The sequence below is a fragment of the Carassius gibelio genome, chromosome A2, assembly GCF_023724105.1.
Source record: "Carassius gibelio isolate Cgi1373 ecotype wild population from Czech Republic chromosome A2, carGib1.2-hapl.c, whole genome shotgun sequence".
NCBI lineage: Eukaryota > Metazoa > Chordata > Actinopteri > Cypriniformes > Cyprinidae > Carassius > Carassius gibelio.
In genome coordinates, this window is record NC_068372.1 from 8,112,229 (window position 1) to 8,136,084 (window position 23,856).

Genomic DNA, 23,856 nt, shown 5'->3' on the forward strand with positions numbered 1-23,856 from the left:
GAAATGTGAATGAATTGTGGAATGTTGTTAAAGAATCATGGAGTGGAATAACAGCTGAGAGGTGCCACAAGTTGGTTGACTCCATGCCACACAGATGTCAAGCAGTTTTAAAAAACTGTGGTCATACAACTAAATATTAGTTTAGTGATTCACAGGATTGCTAAATCCCAGAAAAAAAAAATGTTTGTACAAAATAGTTTTGAGTTTGTACAGTCAAAGGTAGACACTGCTATTTTTTTGAACACACCTCTTTCAACTAATTGCCCAATTGCACAGCCTTAAGAGCGTGCATATCATGAATGCTGGGTCTTGTTTGTTTTCTGACAATCTACTGAACCTACTGGTAACTTGTTTGCCACGTAGCAATAAAAAATATACTAAAAACCTTGATTATTCTGGTTAGTCACATTGTACTGCTATTATTTTGAACAATACTGTACATAGGTTTTAACCAGCCGCCTCATCCTCTAATAATCATCAGAAGATCTGGTTCATTCCAGTAAATGTTTAATGTCAGTAATTTCAGTCCAAAATATAAAAAACGATTTAAGTGCTCATTGGGTTTCATGGGATTATGTATAAAGTGCTGAAGGGCAACATTAAGAGTGTGCTGGAGAAAAGCTGCTTCTCTGGACTATGACTGTCTAATGGTATTTTATAAAGACACTCGACAGCATCTAGTGAACTCTAAATCAATGTGCTGTCACCCTAAAGAAACCAGACTGTGAGAAAAATTACAAACATCAATGGAGTTTACATTAAAAAAAAATCATTTATAACAGTAGTATCTAAAAGGAAAAATCCCTGTGGTCACAGTCACGTTTTTCCACGTCAGTTTCTGCATCACTGCGCAATGACGTCATTTTACAAAAAAAAAAGAGTGAATAAAACGGGCACCACCTTAACATGACTCTGAACTATGGAACTAGAGGAGTCAAAAAGCACATCCACCTCCCACTGCCTGAACGGAACGGAATAAAAAAATAAAAAAAAATATCCCACCGACACATAATTCTGTCCCACACATGAAGCCACAGACTGCAGCGGTTAGAGTCACACACATACCAGTTCACTGCAGCACTCAAAGTGTAATGAGAGTCAGAGCTCGAACCGCTGTAGGAAAGCAAGAAATGACAGCACTACGCAGCACTAAAGAAAGAACATCTAATCTGAGGGAGAAATCTTTGTAATAAACGTTTTTAAGTGAGGTGTCATGTTAAATACCATTGTTGGAGGACAATCACAAACTCCCAAAAAAAGCAAAAGGAATGAATAACCTGACAAATATGTTTTCTGTAACAGTGACCGTGAATGTGCCGTCATGTTTTTAGGGTGGGCCTTACAGATATTTTAAAACGTTCAGGCTTCACCTATGAGTTTCACCCATTCATGCACTGCAAGTTCAGTTTTGTCTTACCACAAAGTTGCATAGGTTGTATAAAATAACACAGGGCATTCGTTTTAGAAAATATAGCAGAGTAATCTAACAGGCTTTCTGTACTCTTATAACTCTGTATTAAAAAAAAAAAAAAAAAAAAATCCTTGAGCATTTTTGGAGAACAGTTCCAAAGTCGGAGAGCTACTAAAGATACAGTGCCAATATTCTCCGAATTGTCGATATCATACGGCCAAGAGTTGGCCATATTCAACAGCTCTACTCTTTAGCTCATGCAGTTCCACCTAAACCGTCTCTGAAGCACTGACGTGTACAATATGCTCACGACAGCGGCGTGGACCTCGGCCCTCTGGGTTTGGAATGATGCACACAGGAACTAATGAGGTGTGTCTGTGTGCATTTGTGGTGTATTTCTCATGTGTCCAGCGTGTCTGTTTATAAGAGTTCTCAGGCATGCTGATTTTGTGTGTGTGTGGTAGGCATCACGGGTCCGTGTTGTGATGGAGCTGAGGAACCATTGGTCTGGAGCCTCACGTGTGGACTACAGCAGTGGATGATGATGATGATGGTGGGCCAGGGACAGTCAGTAAATTTGGCTGTGCACACATTCATAGTCGGTCCATGGCTTCCCAGCAACTGCATCATTTCCTTAGATCTAATACACAAACCTGAGAAAGGGAAGAAAAGTTATGACTTCCGGCCAGTAAATGGTAAAAGTTAAACCTCCTAAAAATAAGGGCTGCACCATTTGAAAGGACATTTTTTTTTATTATTTTTTCTGATAAAAACTGTGATGATGATATATAAGCCCTGTAGAGAACCAATAGAGTAAAAACACACTCAATATAAAGAGTTATAGAGTTCCATATAAAACGTTACATCTTTGTATTTGTTCATAACTACAACAATATAACATTTTCATTTTTTTTATAAGGAGCTGTTTTTGTTTTATACAGTATGCTGCTAAGAAAACACCATAGAAGATGGGTAAAGAATAGCTCCATCGTTGTTCAATGTAAAAAAACCCAAAAACAAACAACCCAAAAACATACTTTGTTAGTTTTAATAAATAAAACATTTTTTAAAAATCAAGGAAATTTATCTGCCAATTTTTTCTTTTTGCTGTATCTAAAACGTACCGAACCGAACCGTGACACCAGTGAATCGCATCGAACCAAACCGTGAATTTTGTGAACCGTTACACCCCTAATATATATATATATATATATATATATATATATATTTTTTTTTTTTTTACTATTACAGCTGTCGAGATTAACGAATCATGGAAGTGTTGATTATAATTATTTTTTTGATCTTTTCCCATCACATGAAAGGCTGCAGTGATGAGCATTGAGTAGACAGAGTCTGTTTATCGCGTGGATGCAGTGATCTCGTCATTATTGCAACACGTTTTCTCTCACAAAATGCTTTCACCACAGCTAACAGCAAACACATGAATACAGTAAGAGCTCCGTTGTGCAGCATAACAGTGTCATTCATTGTAACGGCAGTTTGGGCAAGTGTGCAGATTTACTCGTGATGTGTAACAGCTCCGGAAAAAAGCGAGCGTTCTTTGATCGCTCTCTGTAGTTAAATCACAATTTAAATAACAGATTTGTTTCATGCTACTAAGAGAAACAACGCGAAGTTGATCGTTTAGTAACTGGCTTGATTCACTGATGCATAAACAGTATTAAACAATTTAGAAAGAAAGTCTGTGTGAACTTGAATGATTAGCTACTCATCAGAAATCACTGATCACAGATCAGGCATTAATGAACACTGTTACTCACTGTTTGTGCCAGTGCCGTCGAATCCATATCGTAAAAGTCTGTGACGCCTGTGCTGACATTGCGACTGAATTATATGTAAATATTTGGGCGGGCAAAGCAGAGAAAGGGGAGGTAACAATTCTCGTTACATAGTCACAACGAGGAGATTCAAGATCAGCCTGATTGAGCTTCCATTTTCTCAAAGGCAGAGAAAGATAGAAAAATCTCGATTTACACCGATTCAAATTTCTAGAAACTTGGGGACCATATACAGGCTAGGGGAACTCATATTAATGTTAAAAAACCTCAGAAAGTGAAATTTTCATGTCATAGGACCTTTAATAAGGTCATTTGTTAACCAATATTATCAGTTAAACCCAGGACCTGAATTTTGTTCAACATTAGTATTCCAGTACAAAAATGAGTAAAACAAACTATGGAATGCAAACTTTGTGCAATCCTGCACTGAAACCCAGGACCTCATTAAACAGTTTTTCAAAACTTTCCCAGCTTCATTTATTTTTCCAAAACTTTTGCAGGCCTGGAAATTGCTGCTGGAAATTCTGGTTACAAGTATGGAAAGATTGCTGGCACATGTTGTGTTCTCAAATGCATATAAGTGTGACATAAACTGAAAAAAGATTCAGAGATGGTTTGTGTGGAGCAGCATTTACTGCGAACTGTGCTGTACTGAAAATACCAGCGGCTAATGAGCTGCTCATGTGTAAAATCATTCTGAACCCAGCAATTTTGGTTTATTTTGATTCATGATGCATCCCTACTAAAAACTACAAATGCTTTCAAACTGATTCGGTCCATGCTGTATCCTCAACAGTAGCCAGAGGACGTTCAAGTGACACTTTGCTTTGCAATACAGAAACTCACCGATCCATCTGATGCACTTGCGCCCACTTTGTCTCCAGTGGAGTTCCAGCATACTTCAAAAATCCCTCCCGTCCCTCGGTAGCTGTTGACTAAAGCACCGCTCTGTAGGGCAGAAAGTGAGAGTCAAGTTAAGAACACGAGTCATGCAATGCAGTAGAGTGACAGTTCAATATATCAGCCAGGCTGTTTAATGGGCAGCAGCTGAAAACTGTGAGCCCTATCATACACCCGCTGCAATGTGGCGCAAGGCGTGGTGCTAGTGTTTTTGGTAGTTTCAGCCCGACACCGTTCTCATTTCCATGTACTGCGCTGCGTTGTTTAAATATCAAATGCTTTCGCTCCCATGGGTATACTGGGCCCAAAAAAGAGGTGTGTTCAGGTGCATTGTTGGCACATTACTATTTTGAGGAACTGAAAATAGACTGTGCCATAGACCAACTCAAACCTGGTCTAAAATCTAAAGTCAATGATGCAATTTTTAAAAATGTTTTATTAAAAGAGTGTGTTAGTAGAAAATGCGCCTGTAGGCGGGTCCACAACGGCGCGTTCACTTTGCTTATTACACACAGGGACACGCATGAAAAACTGTTGCATGAAAGCACTGTAAGTCGCTTTGGATAAAAGCATCTGCTAAATCAATACATTTAATTTGTAACTAAATGTAATTTATTGTGTTGGCTTCATAAATATAAAAGCGTCATACATGTCATAATGGATAGTCACTGCATGTATCAGAATTAGCCTACCTATTTGCTCACACATGAGCAGATCCGTTTGCTCTCTGGAGACACATTAAGTCTGTGCGCCTTAAAATTCTGCTGTTTAAATAGCGAATCCACGCAACTCGCTATTAAAGGGAATGGGAGATGAGACTCTGATTGGATTATTGCACATTATGCCCCAAAACACACCCATTACTCTTTGAGAATAGGGACAACTCTTTTAGACCATGCGTTGGGAATGCCAAATGTTTTTCCCTTCGTTATACTAGCAAAAGTGGATTCGGGAATGCCATGAGTGCACCTGCGCCGTGCGCTTTAGACCATACGCTTAGATCGTTAAAATAGGGCCCTGTATCTTCAATCAATGATTAATGTAAGTCTGATACTCCTAAGTAGGGGTGGGAATTTTTTCCAAAATATTGCATTCGAATATTTGAGCTCATAAAAAAACTGAATATTCGATTCTTTCAATGACGTTTAATTAGAAAGATATTACTGTTTTAATCAAACATTATTTTTTACACCATTTCTGAACAATCTTATCAGGGTCAAATTATATAGGCTATCCTGATTTTGTTTAATTTGAAAACATAAAACAAATTGTGCAAAAAAAGAAAAATGAATGAGAGAGAAAAAAAAAAGGTTATAAAGCATACTCAAGTCGGCATGGTTATCGTGTTTGCAAATTTTTTCACATGTTCTTGAAAAAACAAACAAACAAATTTGTACATCAACATGATCAGGTGAAAGTCGTCTACTTATGCCGTGTGTGAACCAAAAGAGCTTTCAGTCAGTTGGTCGTGAGGCATTTAAAATTATTGAAAGATCATGTGACTGAAGACTGGAGTAATGATGCTGAATGTTTATCTTTGAAATTACATTAAAATATATAAACTTAGAAAACAGTACCGTATTTTTCGTAATACAAGTCACACCTGAGTATAAGTCGCATCAGTCCAAAAATACGTCATGATGAGAAAAAAAAACATAAAAGTCGCACTGGATTATAAGTCGCATTTATTTAGAACCAAGCACCAAGAGAAAACATTACCATCTACAGCCACGAGAGGGCGCACCATGTTGCTCAGTGTAGACTACAGGAGAGCGCCCTCTCGTGGCTGTAGACGGTAATGTTTTCTCTTGGTTCATTTCTCTTGGTTCATTTCATGTCAAATACATTTTTATAAATAAGTCGCACCTGACAATAAGTCGCAGGACCAGCCAAACCGGAAAATACGGTATTTATAAAATGTAATACTATTCCACAATATTAGTTGTTTTTTTTTACTCAACAGCCTTGGGAGAGTTTAAGAGGCTTCTTTTAAAAATCATTATCTTCACAAAACAGTTGGCCAATGCAGCATCTGATAAAATGAAGACTTTATTATTCTCATGTGAATATGTAATGAGTATTTGTTTGTTAAATAGCCTACAGTACCTGCGTGTTCCAGATATGGACACACTTGTCGAAGGAACCGCTGGCCAGGTGCCGTCCATCTGGACTGAATGCCACGCTGTAGACAGGCTCCTGGTGTTTGGTCAGTGTGTGGATGCATGAACCACGCTCTGCGTCCCACAGACGCACCGTTGAATCGAATGATGCACTTTAGGCAGAAAATAAGAAATAACTGCTGCTTAAAGTGTATAGCTACATACACAAATTTTAAATGGTCTAAACATCTGAACAGATTTTCAAGTGAAGAGTGATGGTGGCTGTTTGTGTACCTGGCCAGCATGAGGTTGGCATTGGGGTTGTTGGTTCCAGGGCCAGTTGGGCTCCATTTGATGGTGTAGATCTCCTTACTGTGGGCTTGAAGGTCATGAACACAAGTGTCCTGTTTCATGCTCCAAAGCTAACGTTCAATAGAAAACACAACATTAACACACTTCAAGTTAACAATGCAAACTCTAGTAAAGATCTAAATCATCAAACTATAGATGGCTATGTGTTTGTATCTTACCTTTAGCGTCATGTCATCAGAGCAGGAGGCCAAGAGATTCCCCGTTGGATCCCATTTGATTGCATTGACTTCATTCTGAAAATAAAGGAGTGCCAATCATCTGTGATGTAATCAATTAGCATGCTTAACACTATAAAGCTGTATGTATCTATTATATTTGGTGCATATTTGCTTATCCATTGTCTTCAAGAAGCAATTTTTATATAACTTCCAAAATGTCCTCTATCGCAACTGCAAAATCTTTGCCAATTTAGTAATGGCAAAAACTAATTTGTTGTTGCAAAAAGTTATCTGCACCAGCAGAGCATGGTGCAAGCAATTCTGAGATCATAGACTCCATTCCCACAAAAATCATGAACTTAAAATGTGTCTCTTGAATGCAGTGCAAGTCGCTTTGGATAAAAGCAACTGCCAAATGGAGGAATGTAAATGCATTTTAAATTGATATCTGAAAAAAACTATTTTTTACATAATTTATACATAATACAATCTAAAAACAAAAATTACTAAATGTCTATTAAAAATACTATAGCAGGTGTTGTTAAAAACTTAAAGACCACTTTATTAAGATGTTACAGTTTTTGCCGACATAATTTTATTTATACACAATATCTTTTACATATATTTGCATACATTATATTAAAATAATTGTATTATTCCTAAATACATTCACAATTTTTTTTATATATATAATTTCACTGGTTTCATCCTTTGTTGGCACTGCTCTGACCAACAAAATGATTTTACTTTAGAAATTATTTTTTAAAAGAAATGCTTCAAATGTGATGTATAAAGAACATGCTTTTATAGACACTTTGATTTAAATAAATAAATATACCGACTTCAAATGCCTAGCTTTACAGGGTTAAAATATCACATTTAGGGTTTCTGGGATTACAAATAGTCAAAATAAAATAAGTAAATATCAATGAAGATTTAACAAAATAATTCTTTAAGTGAGTTTTTAATTACATCCACACTCTATTAGAATATCTACTGTGAGTGGCTTACTGTGTGGCCCTGGAATGTTTTGACTGGTCTGTCCTGGCCCAGTTTACACACGTGAATGCACATGTCTGTGCTGCAGGAGGCAAACGTGTTGTTGCTCTGCCAGTCCACGTCCAGAGCTGGAGCTGCAGGCGGCGAATGAAAACCACATTATTCTTGAAACTAGCTAATGTACAATCAGTTCATTTGGATGAAATTAAAGATAGATTTATATCCATAATGAAGAACCCTTCTCAGTGGGGGTTTAAAAAGAATCTCACAGCTTATCATTTACCGAAATACTTTCTCTGAACATTTTACAGTTCACATCACAAACAATACGGCTGAGAAAACCTGTTATGTATACGTTTATTAATGTGCATTAATTTGTGTATTTAACAGTGTTTTCCCCCATTTCCCAACTGAATTAGCAAGAATGTCGAGGTTAGTTTTGGGAAAATTGATGATTTTTCTTACTCACCTGAATGGAATGGAAATTGCTGCTTGGCCTCTCCTGTGTGGGCGTCCCAAATAATGGTGGTCTGAAAGGTGCACATTCCCATTAGCATTTCAACTTCGCCTCATCATCTTATCTTGACGGAATATGATATAATCACATAAGATTATACTGTACCTTATCAACACCGGCGCTGAGGATAAAATTTCCTTTCTTATTCCACTTTAACGCAAATATGGGACCTTTGTGCTGCCCCAGTGTACTGGCAAGATTACCTGCCGGTTATGGGACACATATTAGATAAACAGGATTTTGTCATTCAATTGACTTTAATGATTAGGGAGTTAATAAAGCTCACCATCTTTAGTCCATATCCTGGCAAAGCCATCATAGGATCCTGTGGCAAGAAGTGTACCTTCACTCTGTCCAACACAATAAACAGAAATATGAATTTGATTAATATGTTCGGTGTATGAAGAGCGTGGAAAAGCAAGAGCTCAGACATTGAAGTTGCAAGCAGGGTTACTTCAGTTCATAAGCGCTAGTCCCAGCACTCACATTCCAGTCCAGTGAGGTGACGTCTTTGTTACTGGGTACATCCTGCCCCCCCTCCCGAATGCAGTGCCGCAGCACCAGCTGAGTGGATCCTCCTGCGCTGCCCTCGCTCAGGTTCCAGATCCGTGCGGTTGAGTCTCCAGAGCTGATGGAAACAAGGAAACAGAGATGAATTCCCACAAAAATATACAAGACATTAAGCCAAGACAAGCAAAGCAATAATTGGATTTCTGTCATGACAACTCTGAGAAAGTTTACAAAAACTCTGCTGTTTTTGTTCAGACCAATGTGAGAAATCGAACTATGTTTTTAAGCAGTAAACACGCGGAGGTATTAATGTGAACTCGTGGATCAACATGATAAAGCATTATATTAGCATATTTAAGTGATAGGCTATAATAATTGATTTATAATAGTTTAAATTAAATATAATAATTGATAGCTTTCCTTCAATTATCTTTTAAAAAATGTAAAGGCTGAAATGTAACATTAATAATTAAAACAAAACTTTTTTTGTGAAAATATGTATCTGAACTCTAAATCATGCTTTTTACAGTCATTTTCATTTTATTTGAGCAGATCTAAAAAATTGTCTTAAAAAGTATTAAATATCCTGGAGATACCCTGGTCCGGTAAAAACATGTTTTTTGGTAGGCCTATGAAATTGTCCAGACCTCCGCTGGTAAGGAGGGTTTATTAATGGACCACAATCAATTTTAGCTGGAGACCCCTGGGGCCGGTTTCACCAGCTGGACGTACACCCGGTCGTAAGACTAGGCTGGACGGAAAATGTACTTTAAGTCGTTCGTAAAATTTATACCCGTTGCACCATCCCTACGTTGTGCTACGTCTGAGACTAAATCTTATGCCTAGTCAGAGGTAGGTGTAAAATGAAAAGTCATGATTTGCTAGTTTTCCCAGGAGGTCTCCCATCCAGGTACTAACCTGACTCAACCCTGCTTAGCTTCAGATCTATACAGGTGGAACTGGGGAAGGTGGAGGGTTTCTGAAGTGCGCTGCAACTGCTAACGCAAGTTCCAGCCAAGAATTTAAATGTTGAGAAGCAAGCTCATTGGCTTCTAATGCGAAAGAAACCAATCTATCCAACTATCAGCCTGCACAATCTAGAATTTCATGACAGAACTTTGATTTAAAATTCACTTTATTTAAAAAAATAAACTGTGGCTTTGGTTTAATACTGACCCAGAGGCCAGCAGATCACTGACAGGGTTCCATGCACAGATGAAGACCTCAGACTCATGGCCCCGCAGCACCATGGCTTTACTGGCTGGGATCTCCACCGCACCGTCCACCTCCATCATGTCTGAGTGGTGGTCTGTAAAAGGAAGTGGTAGAAACACTTTCAATGCTATGTGACATTATTAGTGGAGAGAAAAAAAACTATATATATTCTATGATGCATCGTGATTCTCCTCAATGATACTGAGTGTTTGTTTTTTTTTGTTTTTTCATGTCACATGACCATTCATGCAGGGACAACAATGAGCAAGTAGTTATTGTTAACATGGTCGTCAAGGATACGCTGAACGAATGTGGGCAGCCACGCCATCATTTTGAAAAATTGGGCCAGCAGCTTTTAAAAAAGTCTCTATTTTTACCCAGGGTAAAGACTGAACAGTATGAAACAGAGAAAACAGAGACTTGGTGAAGTCACATGTTCAGCTGTCTTATGGACTAAATTAGAACAACTCCGGCAGTTTCAACAAAGTAAATGTGGGGCGTGAGCTTACTAGACAGCGTGTGAGATCCGTTCTCTTCTCCATTAGCTGTGCTCTCTCCGTTCTTGGCAGCGGCAGCTTGCTGCTGAGCCAGCTTATCCTTATACACCTGCTGCCTCGTTTGCACCACGTCTGGCATCACTGCATCGATCAAAGACAGCGACTCGATCGGTCGTCCATCAAACAGGGTACCGTCCTGTGACCACATTACACAACAGGTACAAAAAGGTTGAGCTCATTTTTTATTTTCTTAAATATTTAATGGGGAAACTGGGAATATCTGGTAGCCATAACTGCCCTGACCTCATTGATGCTGACTTCCGCCTCCACATACTGCAGGCCTTTCTGGATGATGGAGATGAGGGCAGCAGGGGGCACCAGAGCGCCGTTGATGTTGGACTGGCTGATGTGGCTCTCTATGCCAAAGGTGAACGCTGAGTGGGAGAAGCCTGCAGGGGGAGGAAGACAGCACTTGTTACCATTTAGGAACAATTATTTGTGAATAGTGAGGTTAAAAAGTATTGGTATTTTGGTACAAGTTTAGTTCTGACAAAAAACTGCATTTTCCATTTCCTGAATTAAAAGTGAGAGATGTTTGCCCAAAAATGTTGAGAGTGTTGTGGATAACTGCTAGGTATTTATTGTGCAGTTGGTTTTGTCTTGAGTGGTTTTAGTTTGCTGTAATGTGGATACGAGGGTGTTCTGTGTGGGATGTTAGGAGGTCGAACCACTAATTAGTTCCTAGGAAATAAACATGGCACAGGGCAAAAACCTGACACCGCTTGCAATATGAAACACGATATACACAGAGCATGTGCTGTTTGCTCAAATACAGAGGCGAGTCTGCAGATGATGAACAGATACACACCTGACTCCTGCAAGTATCTGTACACCAGGAAATTGACCTCATCACTGCTTACGCTCATTTTGGATCCTGGGTGAACCAAGAGGTCAGGGCGAGGGTGGAGCCTGGAAAACAAAGACACGTGGTTACTGTGCTTCACCAACAGCAGAGAGCTTTGGACAGTACTGGACATTTACACCAACCTGCTTTTTAAAGAAATTCAACAAAGACACATTAAACCGATCAAAAAAGAAATGTTAAAAAAATTTTCAAATAAAATAAATGTATTTTTTTCTGCCTAGCAGGAATAATGCTGATTTTCCATCAAATGATTAAATTATATTATGAAATATATTAACACAGAAAACTGTTAATTTAAATCGTATATTTAGAACATTTTTTCACTAGTGTTAACTACTTGTAGCTGATAAAATTCTATTCTTAAATACCAGTTCTGTTTTTAATGTCACTTAATAACAAGACAAGCACATTACTTACGTTTTGTTTTCCTTTCCTCCGATTTTAATTTTGCCTGAAGCTTTAACACTTTTTTTTTTTTTTTGATAAAGTTAAAAACTATAAATTTTAAAACGTCCTGACATAAAATGCATACAATCACAGATTTGAAATGACCTGAAGCAGAGAGTGCTACACGGTGTCTTTATATAGTCACTGGTGCTCATTGGATGTGATGGAGGTAAACATCAAATATAATGTGGACGAAATACTTCCAAGGAACTCACGTGTTAGGATAAAAAGCCTTTAATAAACTGGGCTTAAATCATCACAACTTGTTAAAAGTAAACCTACGCGTTTCGGCAAAACAGCCTTCTTCAGGACTTGATTTTAAATAATTGTTTAATTTAAAGACAAACAAATAATAGTAACTAGTAAATCTGTCAGGCATGTGCAATTTAATAAAAAAAAAGTTTAAAAGTTAATTTTGGACCATACAAAATATGTAGTCGACCTGCTCTCAGTCAACATTAACTATGCAAACTTTTGAACCAAACAGAGAACTGAATATGACATCGTTGACTGAACTTTTTAATGGAAGCTTATTTGAACCCTTGGGAGATTTTCCACTCATTTGTTCACCACTGGAAAGAATTTTTATGAAGTTACACAGTAGGGATGGATATTGTGATGGGAAGAGTTGCAAGAGATGCACTCATTCAACCTCTTGTATGTAAGCCTCTTTCATAGCCTAATAAGCCTTCACATAAAACAGCATCCCATCATATGACAAGACTCCCTGTTGTTTACGACGTGTCAACAGCCCTGAAAGTGCAACGCTTTGTCTATTCACAATCAGATAAAATTGCATTGGCTTAAACAACACAATAAAAGACTCCTAAGCAGAGTAAGATCTGTCAGGCTAAATGTCTTTACATTCAAACCTTTTATCCAAAACTCATACTTATCACCCACACAAGTACACAAATGTAAGACCTTTTCAAGCTATTGTTTTAATGCAATGAAGGATATTTATGGCTTAACAAGAAGAAATTATTATTATTTAAGGATATCTGTTAATATAGTGTCACACATGCTTACCATGATACCAGGTGTTGATTAGAGGCTCATACTCTTGCCATTCATCGGAGCAAAGTCAAATCACCCTGTCAACAAAATCACCATTGTATTAGATACAATCAGATTTAAAGTCAGACTTTTATACAGACTTTTGCATAATATTAAATCAAAATCAATCAAAAATATTGTGAAAATGGATTTGTCCACTGATTTTTACACTTTTTGTTGTTGTTGCTTTATTTATAGTTTGAAAAAGTAATATTTCTACTCATTATTAGTACTGAACTATTACACTTATTAATTAATTAACTTATTGTAATCTAATTGTATTTGTGTGTATCAAAAAGCTAAATGATCTTGTGCAGGCTATAATAAAAAAAAGCAATATAATGCAACACTTCTTTGACAGCTGCTTTTATAATAAAACTTCATCTTTAAACTCTTCTGACTTCATTGCAGTCTCTTCAACAGGTGGACTAAGTTTTCCCCATTCACGTCGTATTGAAGGATAGAGTTCTAACACGTCATCAAGTTAAATAATCAGTAAAACACATCAATATATTTAGTTAATAAAACCTAATTAAAACCCAATCTGATCGTAAACTGTCACTCTGCCGGAAGCGCCACTGCATGTCTCGATTATTAGCTCACGGCTAATACACATCGTGGATAAACGTCACCGGAAACAACAGACTCCGCAAACAAATGCAAAAATTCTCGCTTCTAGTTCCAACACGTGGCTGCTTCCATAGCAACGCAGCTAACTAGTGGGTTAAATATAAACTAGTTGTTGTCAACGTCCATCTCGCGTTCACGGCGCAAGACACCAGAGCGCCCATCCCCCACCTAGCTGCAGTTCCACTCTGCAAAATCAAAACTTTTAATGACTTATATGACCACTTCAAAAATCTAAAGAGGCAAACATAACAGTCAGCTCACGTATATCTAGGTCACGGGAAGTGTTGGGGGGAGGGAGGGCTCGTCTTACTCGTGCCGATGCTTCCACTCTCGTCAACCGCTAGCGTTAGCTTCTCGAGCTAAAGTAACGTTACTGAACAAATGTGCCACAACGCCGAGGCAAATCCGACAGAAGGATAACCCTCGGCTTTTCCACTCCACAATTATATTTACTTCCTCGAATAATATCTATTTTCCTATTTTCTGTAGGAAATACAACAGAATAAAAGAAACATTTAGCAGCTTATGGAGTGCCAAGCGCTTTGGAGGAAGCCGACGGCCTCAGACTAGCATTAGGGCGGAGACTTTCCAGGCGAAAATGAGGTGTCAGGCCAAAGGGGCTTCCTTTCAATCACATAAATAAACAAATAATTATAATACAAAATACTAACAAGTATATAGAGAACTGGAAAGTATTTGAATTAATAAACATTATTAAACTTTTTTTTTAAATATTGGATAATGCTTATTAAAGCGAAATGCTGATTGTTGGGTATTCACAAGTGATAGAATACTGATTTGTACCGTGTTGTATTTCGAAATCAACTATTTTCAAAAAATGCATAACAAAATGGTGTTAAAGTTAATAAGAACTAATCTTTTTGGAAACGCAGCAACACGGTCGAACCTCCCAAACCCCCACCACTGAAAGTGAAATAATTTTTTATTATTTTAATTTTCTTTGCCTGGCTGGTCACTGCCTGCTATTCTGCCACACCCACAATCGCCTGCCCAGCCATTCATTGGTCTGCGTATTAGACTATTTTCAATATACCATACGTTTTCTAAAAGCATCGCAGTAGTCCCGAGACTTACAAGCAGTTCCTCGTTAGAACTGCCTGTATCATCATATCATAACGTGTCATGTTTATATTCTTGACACTGAAGAAAAGCAACTTAAATCCTGAATGTCACAGTGCAAAGCAGTGACTGGCTTTTTGGATTTTATAAGATGATCATTTGTACTGTGCAGTGCGATTGATTTCTAAATGGACATCAGATCTTTCCTCCCTCTCTCTGTAATATGACAGGCCTAAAAGTAAAGGTCAATCCAATTACTGGTTAATTTGTTTTAAAGTGATAGTTTACACAGAAATGAAAATGTGCTGGAAAAATACTCACCCCAGGCCATCCAAGATGTAAATGAGTTTGTTTCTTTAGCAAAACAGATTTGGACAAATTTAGCACTAACGGATCTTCTACAGTGAATGGATGCCGTCAAAATGAGAGTCCAAACATCACAGTAATCCACGAGACTACAGTCCATAAATTTATGTTGTGTGGAGTTAAAAGCTTTGTTTGTAAATTAATCCATTATTTAGAAGTGATAAAGTTCAAACTGCTGAGTCCAGCTAAAATACCTTCCATAAATAATTTATACATAATATAGCTTTCTCCAATGAAAAAGTCATCTTGTCTGAATCAGGAGAGAAATTTGCAGAGACCAAGCACTATTGAAAAGTCCAAAACAGTTTTAATCAAATACGTCATTGGGTTTTGATGTGAGAAGGGGATCAACTTTTCATTGGATAAAGCATTATTATGGATTTTAGACAGAAGCAACAGTTTAAAGTTAATTATAAGAAACATACAGCTTGCTGAACTGCTGTTGTGTGGATTACTTGTGGAGTATTGTGATGTTTGGTCAGCTGTTTGGACTCTCATTCTGACGGCACCCATTTACAGAGGATCCATCGTAGAGCAAGTGATGGAATTTGCTTACAGTGTTTCATGTATCCTTGGCAACAGCACTGGTGCTGGCTCTAAATGAGGCATTCAAATTAATGCCGGAACATAAGGCGGGGAATAAGAGAGTAAAAACTGTAACACTCGGAGCCAGGCACGATTATCCATTTTACACCAAATTTAGCATGGAGTGAAACATTACACATTTGGAAGACATTTTCATCCACTGGTCTCCTATCCAAACACATACTGTCAGTTTAGACCTCTACGATTCAGTTGTGGGACTGTTTTGGCCAACAAAGAGAGAGCAGGAGGAATGCTTTTGGCAAGCAGGGGATAATATGGCCTTTAAAATGACTTTTTATATTGGTTATAATAGATAAACTCAGATAAGAAACACAATGATTTGATGTGTTGAAATCCAAGCACGTCTGTGTCAGGCCCCATTATGCCATTATGCTGCATCGCATAAACCCCAGATTTAATGCACCACCAAGCTGTGAAACTGCCCAATCCATCTAAATGTGACCTCAGTTTTGATCGTGGAAAGGTCGTCGGTCTTAGCAGTGAAGTCTGTGTCTGTCATCACAATAACAACTAGACGGATGGTTTACAGAGCTGTGTGTTCCTAAGATTACAGTATTGTGAAACTCGGCATACGCGCCATTAACCTGAAATATTATGTCGGAGTAATGAATGGTAGGAGGAGATGGCACAATTAAATAGCAGTACATTCATAACTCGGAGCAATCCACACCATGGACACAGATTGCATACCCAGCATGTATAGGCCTATTTATATGTGACCCTGGACCACAAAACCGGGGTATATTTTTAGTAATAGCCAAAAAAAAAAAAAACCTTTGCATTCGTCAAAATTATCGATTTTTCTTTTATACCAAAAGTCATTAGGATATTAAATAAAGATCATGTTCCATCAAGATATTTTGTAAATTTCCTCCTGTAAATATATCAAAACCTTATTCTGATTAGAAATATGCATTGCTAATAACTTAATTTGGACTGATTTAAAGGTTATTTTCTCAATATTTATTTACTCAGATTCTAGATTTTCAAATAGTTGTATATCGTAAATTAATGGAAAGTTTATATATTCAGCTTTTTAAATGATGTATAGATCTAAATTTGGAGAAATTGACCCTTATGGCTGGTTTTGTAGTCCAGGGTCACATATATAAAAACAAAAACATTTTACAACTGTTATTGCTGCAACTGGGAGGCCTTTAGTGCAACAACACTTTATGCCTAGATTTTCTTTATTCCAGCAGATTGTTTCAGCACATTGGAGCCAGTTTTGTCAGTTCTTCGATTAATGTCTTTACCTTAGAATTTATTTTAGATTTACAACAGAAATGTAAAGAATTACTTATCAGCAAGGACATTTTAATGGGACAAACATGATTTTAAAGACAGTTGTTACAAAAAATTATATTAAAATTCAATAAAGTATCCTGAAAACAAATGTATCATGGATTCCACAAAAATATTAAAGGGATTGTTCACCATGAAATTAAAATGATGTCATCATTTACTTCAAATTGTCTTTCTTTTTTTTTCTGTTGAACACAAAAGAAGATATTTTGAAAGAATGTTGGAGTTGTTTTAAAAAGTACATTAAAGTTTAGTTAGTTTTTCACGATTCAGTACTTTTGGATATAACTATTTCAGCCCATTTGTGATTGGTTGTTATAGGAACACTTCCCTTTTTTTAGAAAATGGGCTTATTTTTCAACTCCCATAGAGTTAAACAGTTGAGTTTTACCATTTTTGAATCCATTCAGTCGATCTCCAGGTCTGGTGTGACTGAAATGACTAGGAACTTTACTCTCATTCCGGCGTAATAATCAAGGAACTTTACTGCAGTACCATGGATGCAGCAGGCGCAGTGATATTACGCAGTGCCTGAAAATAGTCCCCAGCTAGTTTGTGTAGTTTCAGCAATAACAGAGTTGATGGGGACTATGCGTAATATCACTGCGAATTCCTCCACCCATGGTACAGCAGTAAAGTTCCTTTATTATTTCACCAGAATGAGATTATAGTTCCTAGTCATATCAGCATAGAAAATCGCAACCTTTCATTTTCCATCAGCCTTAGTACACGATGTAACTACAGAAGAGTCAAGTTTTAAATAGGAAAAATATAGAAACTCTTTGGTCATTTTTGAGCGGGATGTTAACGGTCTAATCAGATTTAATGAGTTATGCTAAGCTAAACTAAAAGTGCTACCACCAGACCCGGAGATCAGCTGAATGGTTTCAAAAACGGTAAAACTCAACTGTTTAAATTTAGGGGAGTTGGAAAATGAGCCTATTTTAGAAAAAAAAGTGGAGTGTTACTTGGAGTGGCACACATGATCCATGTTGACCATTACACTTCTCCAATAGTAAGTGATACAGACCCTCTCATCTCCCTATAGAAAGATAATCTCTGTCTCAAGCCACCAAAAAAAACAAAAAATTAGCACACATTATATTTACAAAACCAATTGACATGTCCATGTTTTAAAAATGTGCAGTATGTAATGATGAGGCAGGACTTTTTAAAGACCATGATGCTATAATAATCCAACACAAGGCAGAAAATACTACCTGGAAAATTCTTGAGAAAGGTCAGGCATATTTCTCAGAGGGTTGAAGGGGCACATGAAGAGAGGAAGCTGAAAAACAATTGCCAGCAACAGGTGTAAATGTCCACCGTTAAGGATCTTCACAACACACTGGACAGACTGACATGAAGGATTTGGGATGTCTAAGTCTTATGTAATCTACAAAATAATGTGGATGTAGCACTTTTCCCTAAAAATAACTAGTCAGCCTCAGCAGAGTATATACGGAGATGAAGTTGAAGATAGCATCACTTTAAGAAATGGGCTCTCTGCTGAAAAAAAGGAAAATGAAAAGATTTGACTCCATTCCATTTGCGTCAAAGTGTGAAAAGTGTTAAATGGATTTCAGAATTTAAAAGAGACCATCAAAAAGTCCAATTATCATCTCTATGTGCATTCACATGGATAAACTGCTCTGAGATAAAAGAGTGTGCCTTCTTGCACAGCAGTTCTGGCTTCTTCTCATCAGTTTGCCCTTGGGACAAAAATATATATCGGTCATCTTTCAGATATGTAGAGAATTTTAGTCAGCAAAGAAGCTCTGCTGTCTCATGGAGGTTAAAATAAAGCCATGTTTGACATGTGTGATCCTTCACTGAAGTGCTTGTTGTCATTGCCATCGGATATTTCTTAGTTTCATCTTTATCCTTGACATAATGCATGTTTGATGCATGAAAAAGTGAACATAAGAGTAGTTCGCAAATTAGAGTTAGACAACTTTTAAAATCTTAACATATTTTAAAACATTAGGCATATTTCAAAACATTTGCAGACTTTGTACATTGCTACAGAGATAAAACAGGGCGTCATTCACTGAACAACTGAAGATCAGACACTAAAAGAATTTTTATTTCAAACACAACAACCTCATGTAGAATCATGCGTCTCCTAGCAATAAGGCGAACAAAATATAGTTCTAAAATTGGCTCAGTATTTCAAATGTGTTTGAGATTCTCCAACTGGATGATGTCATGGTCTAAAGTTAAAGAAATCGAAGTTGGCGCCCATTATACACTATGCAAGTGTTTGTGAAATTAGTCTGTAAAGTGGGGCAAAAGTCTGGGCAAAAGTAGTGTAATGTATTCCAGCCTTTGCAGAGGCATGTGACCTTATTGTATGTACATTTATTAGTTTCCCTTTCAAATGCAATATTTATGGGAGTGGAAAACATAACTTGAACAGTTCCTTATCTTTCTTATACCATTTGGCCCAATGGTGGAAAAGCAGCTTAACAATATTGTTCCTTTATGTCATTATAGTTGTGTTGTATAGGTGTGGACTAAAATAGTTTTTTGGTGGTGAGATGTTGTTCCAAATGTCTATGAATTTCTTCTGTTGAACACAAAAGAAGACATAGCCATTGGCTTTCTTAGTCTTTTCCTCTTTATGTCAGTGACTAAAAGCAGCTATTTGGTTACCAACATTCCATGATTCCCTTTTTTAGCACATTTAGATTTTTGTATTTCCCCATTCAGGAACCGAAATGCCTTGATGTGAACTTTGACCGTGTCCAAATAGAAATGCAACTGGAACCATTCCCTTTGCATGCCCACGACCGTCTGGTTTTACAGTATAAAAATGCTTTATGTTTCTACCCTTTGGTTTAGAGGATCAAATCACTAATCCCGTCTATGAGTAATCGTAGTAGTGATGCTTGCTTTAGTAGACACCATAAATCATGCATGCAAGCTCAGTGACAGAGGTTTGAGAAAAAGTGACACATGGTTATTTCTGTTCAGTTCTTCACCTCCATGCTTGAAAGGGGCAAGGTCAGGGTGTTGTGCTGGCTAAGAAGGACTCATTCCACACATCATTTGGCAGGAAATTGCTGCCCTACACAGTTTCACACATTGGCACATGGCCCAAAAAGCCACAAATCTGCCAGCAGCATTATCGGGTATTTTAAAAACCCTTACGGGTCTCAAGAGGAGCAGGAGAAGGCTGACGGTTATTGACTCAACATGCTTTCTTGAAATTTCATTGCTCTTCATTGGCTCAAATCTATCAATACAGGTATGTAGAGTCCTTGGCCTTGCAAGGGGTATAAACAGAAAGCTTTGGATTAAATATATTGATTAGTAAAACGGAGCATGCATGTTGGGTTTAAATGCCACTCTGCTTTCTGTTAAGTACTCAGAGGATAGCGTACTCAGAGGATTTCGTGAAGGGAAAATGTTTCAATAATACATTTTCACTCGTTCTTTAATTGATTCAAGTTGTCCTGGAGTTAAAACCAACTGCTCTACAATGCCACGTCCAGTGAGACATAGAAAAATTCAACAGAAAGCCAATAAGCTGATGTCCGTTGATGTGAATGAAAAGCAGATTTTATTTGTGAATTCCAAGGAATTCTTTGAGAGGATTGATTTTTAAATCCAATTATCAAATGGATACAATGTTAGATGGTTTCAATCAAGCAAAAACCTTTATCGATTAGGTGTTATAGAAAAGCACTATTCATTCTCAGCTTGCAAAAATATTAGGACGTCCCTCATTGCGGAGTGCTTTCAATCTCATTACTTCATCATATGACTTTGAACAGAAGGAAAGAGCTTTAGCTTTTTTTTTGTCCAAGTAGAATCCTTGTTTCAAGGATAAAGATTTAGGCTGTTTTCCAAACCAGGGTCAGTGAATCAATAACGTATTTACTCTAGAATACTTTATGTTTGGCATGGTTCTGCATTTAGCAAAAGCATGTTCTGCTTAAGAAACAGTTGACATTGCCGATACAGCATGGATCTGTGAGCATGTACTTGTAGTAATGTAATTCTCTTTATGCCCTGATGCTCTGAGTAATGACAAAGCAATCTTGAAAGTGGGGCTCTATTAACGATCAACTCCATTGGTGACCCCCTAAAGACCTGCTCTTCATAGTTGCAAATAAGTGTGCTCATGCTTTGTTGAATATGCATAGACTTGACTTGAATATAATAACAATTCCTTACATTTGCATGGCTCTTTTTCTAAGCACTCAAAGCGCTTTACATAGTCAGGGGGTATCTCCTCATCCACCACCAGTGTGCAGCATCCACCTGGATGATGCGACGGCAGCCATAGTGCGCCAGAACGCCCACCACACACCAGCTTACACCAGCCATGATGGTCAGAGGCCAATGGGTGAATTGAGCCAGGATGCCAAGGTCACACCTCTACTCTTTTCGAAAGACATCCTGGGATTTTTAATGACCACAGAGAGTCAGGACCTCGGTTTAACGTCTCATCCGAAGGACGGTGCTTGTTGACAGTATAGTGTCCCCATCACTACACTGGGGCGCTAGGACCCACACAGACCACAGGGTGAGCACCCCCTGCTGGCCTCACTAGCACCTCTTCCAGCAGCAACCTAGTTTTCTCAGGTGGTCTCCCATCCAGATACTGACCAAGCTCAGCCCTGCTTAGCTTCAGTGGGCAACCGGTCTTGGGCTCCAGGGTGATATGGTGATATGGCTGCCGATATGAGCAATATCACACTCGTAGCTGTGAGATATGGCTGTATATTGACACGGCTGTAATTTGGCTGTAAATAATCACAGTGTGCAGATATACAGCCAGATCTCATAGCTACAAGTGTGATACTGTGTATATACAACAGTTCCACAGCACAAGTGTGTAAATATATCAGAAACAACAATGGAGTGTCTTTAAAAACCCTCTTTTGTGCAGAATTACTTCGTTCCACCAGTTCAGTGACAGTTTAACAGCTGAGCCCAATCCTCCGTTACTAATTCAAAAATGTCACATTAGAACTACAGGTGCCCACTAATTCAATTCAATTCAATCTCAACAAATTAGGATACTTCATATGACCACTTTTTTTTTCTTTTTTTTGTGTGTATTGTTGGCCTTCTTGAAAGTATGTTCATTTAGTGTATGTACTCAGTACTTGGTAGGGCCTCCTTTTGCTTTAATTACTGCCTCAAATCGGCATGCCACGTAGGTGATCAGTTTGTGGCACTGCTGAGGTGGTGTGGAAGCCCAGGTTTCTTTGACAGTGGCCTTCACCTCATCTGCATTTTTTGGTCTCTTGTTCCTCATTTTCCTCTTGACAATACCCCAAAGATTCTCTCTGGGGTTCAGGTCTGGTGAGTTTGCTGGCCAGTCAAGCACACCAACACCATGCTCATTTAAACTACTTTTGGTGCTTTTGGCAGTGTGGGCAGGTGCCAAATCCTGCTGGAAAAAGGGAATAACCATCTTCAAAAAGCGGTTCAGCAGTAGGAAGCATGATGTGCTCCAAAATTTCTTGGTAAACGGGTGCAGTGACTTTGGTTTTCAAAAAAAACAAAAAAAAAAACACAATGGACCAGCATCAACAGATGATATTGCACCCCAAATCATCACAGACTGTGGAAACTTAACACTGGACTTCAAGCAACTTGGGCTATGAGCTTCTCCACTCTTCCTCCAGACTCTAGGACCTTGGTTTCCAAATGAAATACAAAACCTGTTATCATCTGAAAACAGGACTTTGCACCACTGGGCAACAGTTCAGTTCTTAATGTAAACGTAAAGTAAATGTTCAAATAGATGTTACCTTTAATTGCAAATGTAAAATCTAACAGGATTTAACAGAGAAACAGGATGCTTTTAAAAACTACATTCAGTGACAAAAAAACTGCATTATTTTTTAAAAAAATAATAGTTAATTTGGCCATATTACTTGTTGTGAGAAATACCACAAGTGGAGTGATACCTACTGATAAACGGATGGAGATCAGATTCGAGGACCAGATAGAACTGTTATATATATATATGTGTGTGTGTGTGTTCCTGTGGTTCAATTGGTAGAGCATTACGCTATCAAGCACAAGGTTGGGGTTTTGATTTATCGTGATTGATCCTTTGACAGCAATAATATATATATATATATATATATATATATATATATATATATATATATATATATATATATATATATATATATTATTGCTGTCAAAGGATCAATCACGATAAATCAAAGCTGTACCAAAATAAAAGTTTTTGTTTAAATTTATATTATATTATATTATATTATATTATATTATATTATATTATATTATATTATATTATATTATATTATATTATATTATATTATATTATATTATCTTTGAATTTCATTTGATTTTAAGGGCACGTAGATTGCATCCTGTTGCAAATAATTTCCATTTTCCTTAATTAATAAGGCTAGATATGACATGCTGAATACTCAGTCTTTGGCTAGGTTTCAGTCATTGTTGAAAGGGATTTGAGAAATATTTATTTAAAAAGGATTTTTTTTCCCCAAACTAAATTTATGTTTGAAGTGAAGTAGACTTAAACAAACCATTTCATTTTGCAAAGGTATTGCTCCTCAAGCTTTCTTTAGGCTATCTATGCTCAGATTATTCAGAAACTGCACTTATGGAGTTATGGACCACATTTCTTTGCTGATTTATGCATCTCTGAAGTGCACTATCAGTGAATAGTTAATGTATTCTTTACATAGTAAAACCATTATATTATGAAATCAATACTACATGGCTTCTACAAAATGTGTTAAACTATGAGAGAGTCAGAGAGTTTTATAACTCAACTATGGTATAATGGAACATTTATAAGCTCAAATAATTTTTAAGATATATATTTTTCGATCTGTGCTGTACAATTATTATTATTGTTTTTAGTGTAAGTGCAGTGCTCAGTGTGACAGAATGTAAAATGTGTGTGTGGTTATCTAAAGATTTATTTGTTTTTAGGTCTTTCAAGAAG

The 23,856-nt window shown here is 37.4% G+C and overlaps 1 protein-coding gene across 2 annotated transcripts; it reads right to left on the reverse strand.

Moving 5' to 3' along the window:
• Positions 1-490: 490 nt before the first annotated feature.
• On the reverse strand, positions 491-14,111 carry LOC128025854 (F-box-like/WD repeat-containing protein TBL1XR1). Of its 2 annotated transcripts, none has more exons than XM_052612414.1 (16): positions 13,846-14,111; positions 12,879-12,943; positions 11,346-11,446; positions 10,781-10,926; positions 10,490-10,673; positions 9,942-10,074; positions 8,742-8,883; positions 8,542-8,605; positions 8,361-8,458; positions 8,208-8,268; positions 7,751-7,872; positions 6,740-6,814; positions 6,504-6,631; positions 6,217-6,382; positions 4,057-4,158; positions 491-2,064 (listed from the first exon to the last, which is right to left on the reverse strand). In XM_052612414.1, the coding sequence occupies exons 3-16, from the start codon at positions 11,401-11,403 to the stop codon at positions 2,038-2,040; spliced, it is 1,506 nt and encodes a 501-aa protein (XP_052468374.1). In that variant the 5' UTR covers positions 11,404-11,446; positions 12,879-12,943; positions 13,846-14,111; the 3' UTR covers positions 491-2,037. The 2 variants fall into 2 exon arrangements, with proteins under 2 accessions (XP_052468374.1, XP_052468376.1); XM_052612416.1 differs by having other exon boundaries at positions 13,797-14,111.
• Positions 14,112-23,856: the final 9,745 nt, after the last annotated feature.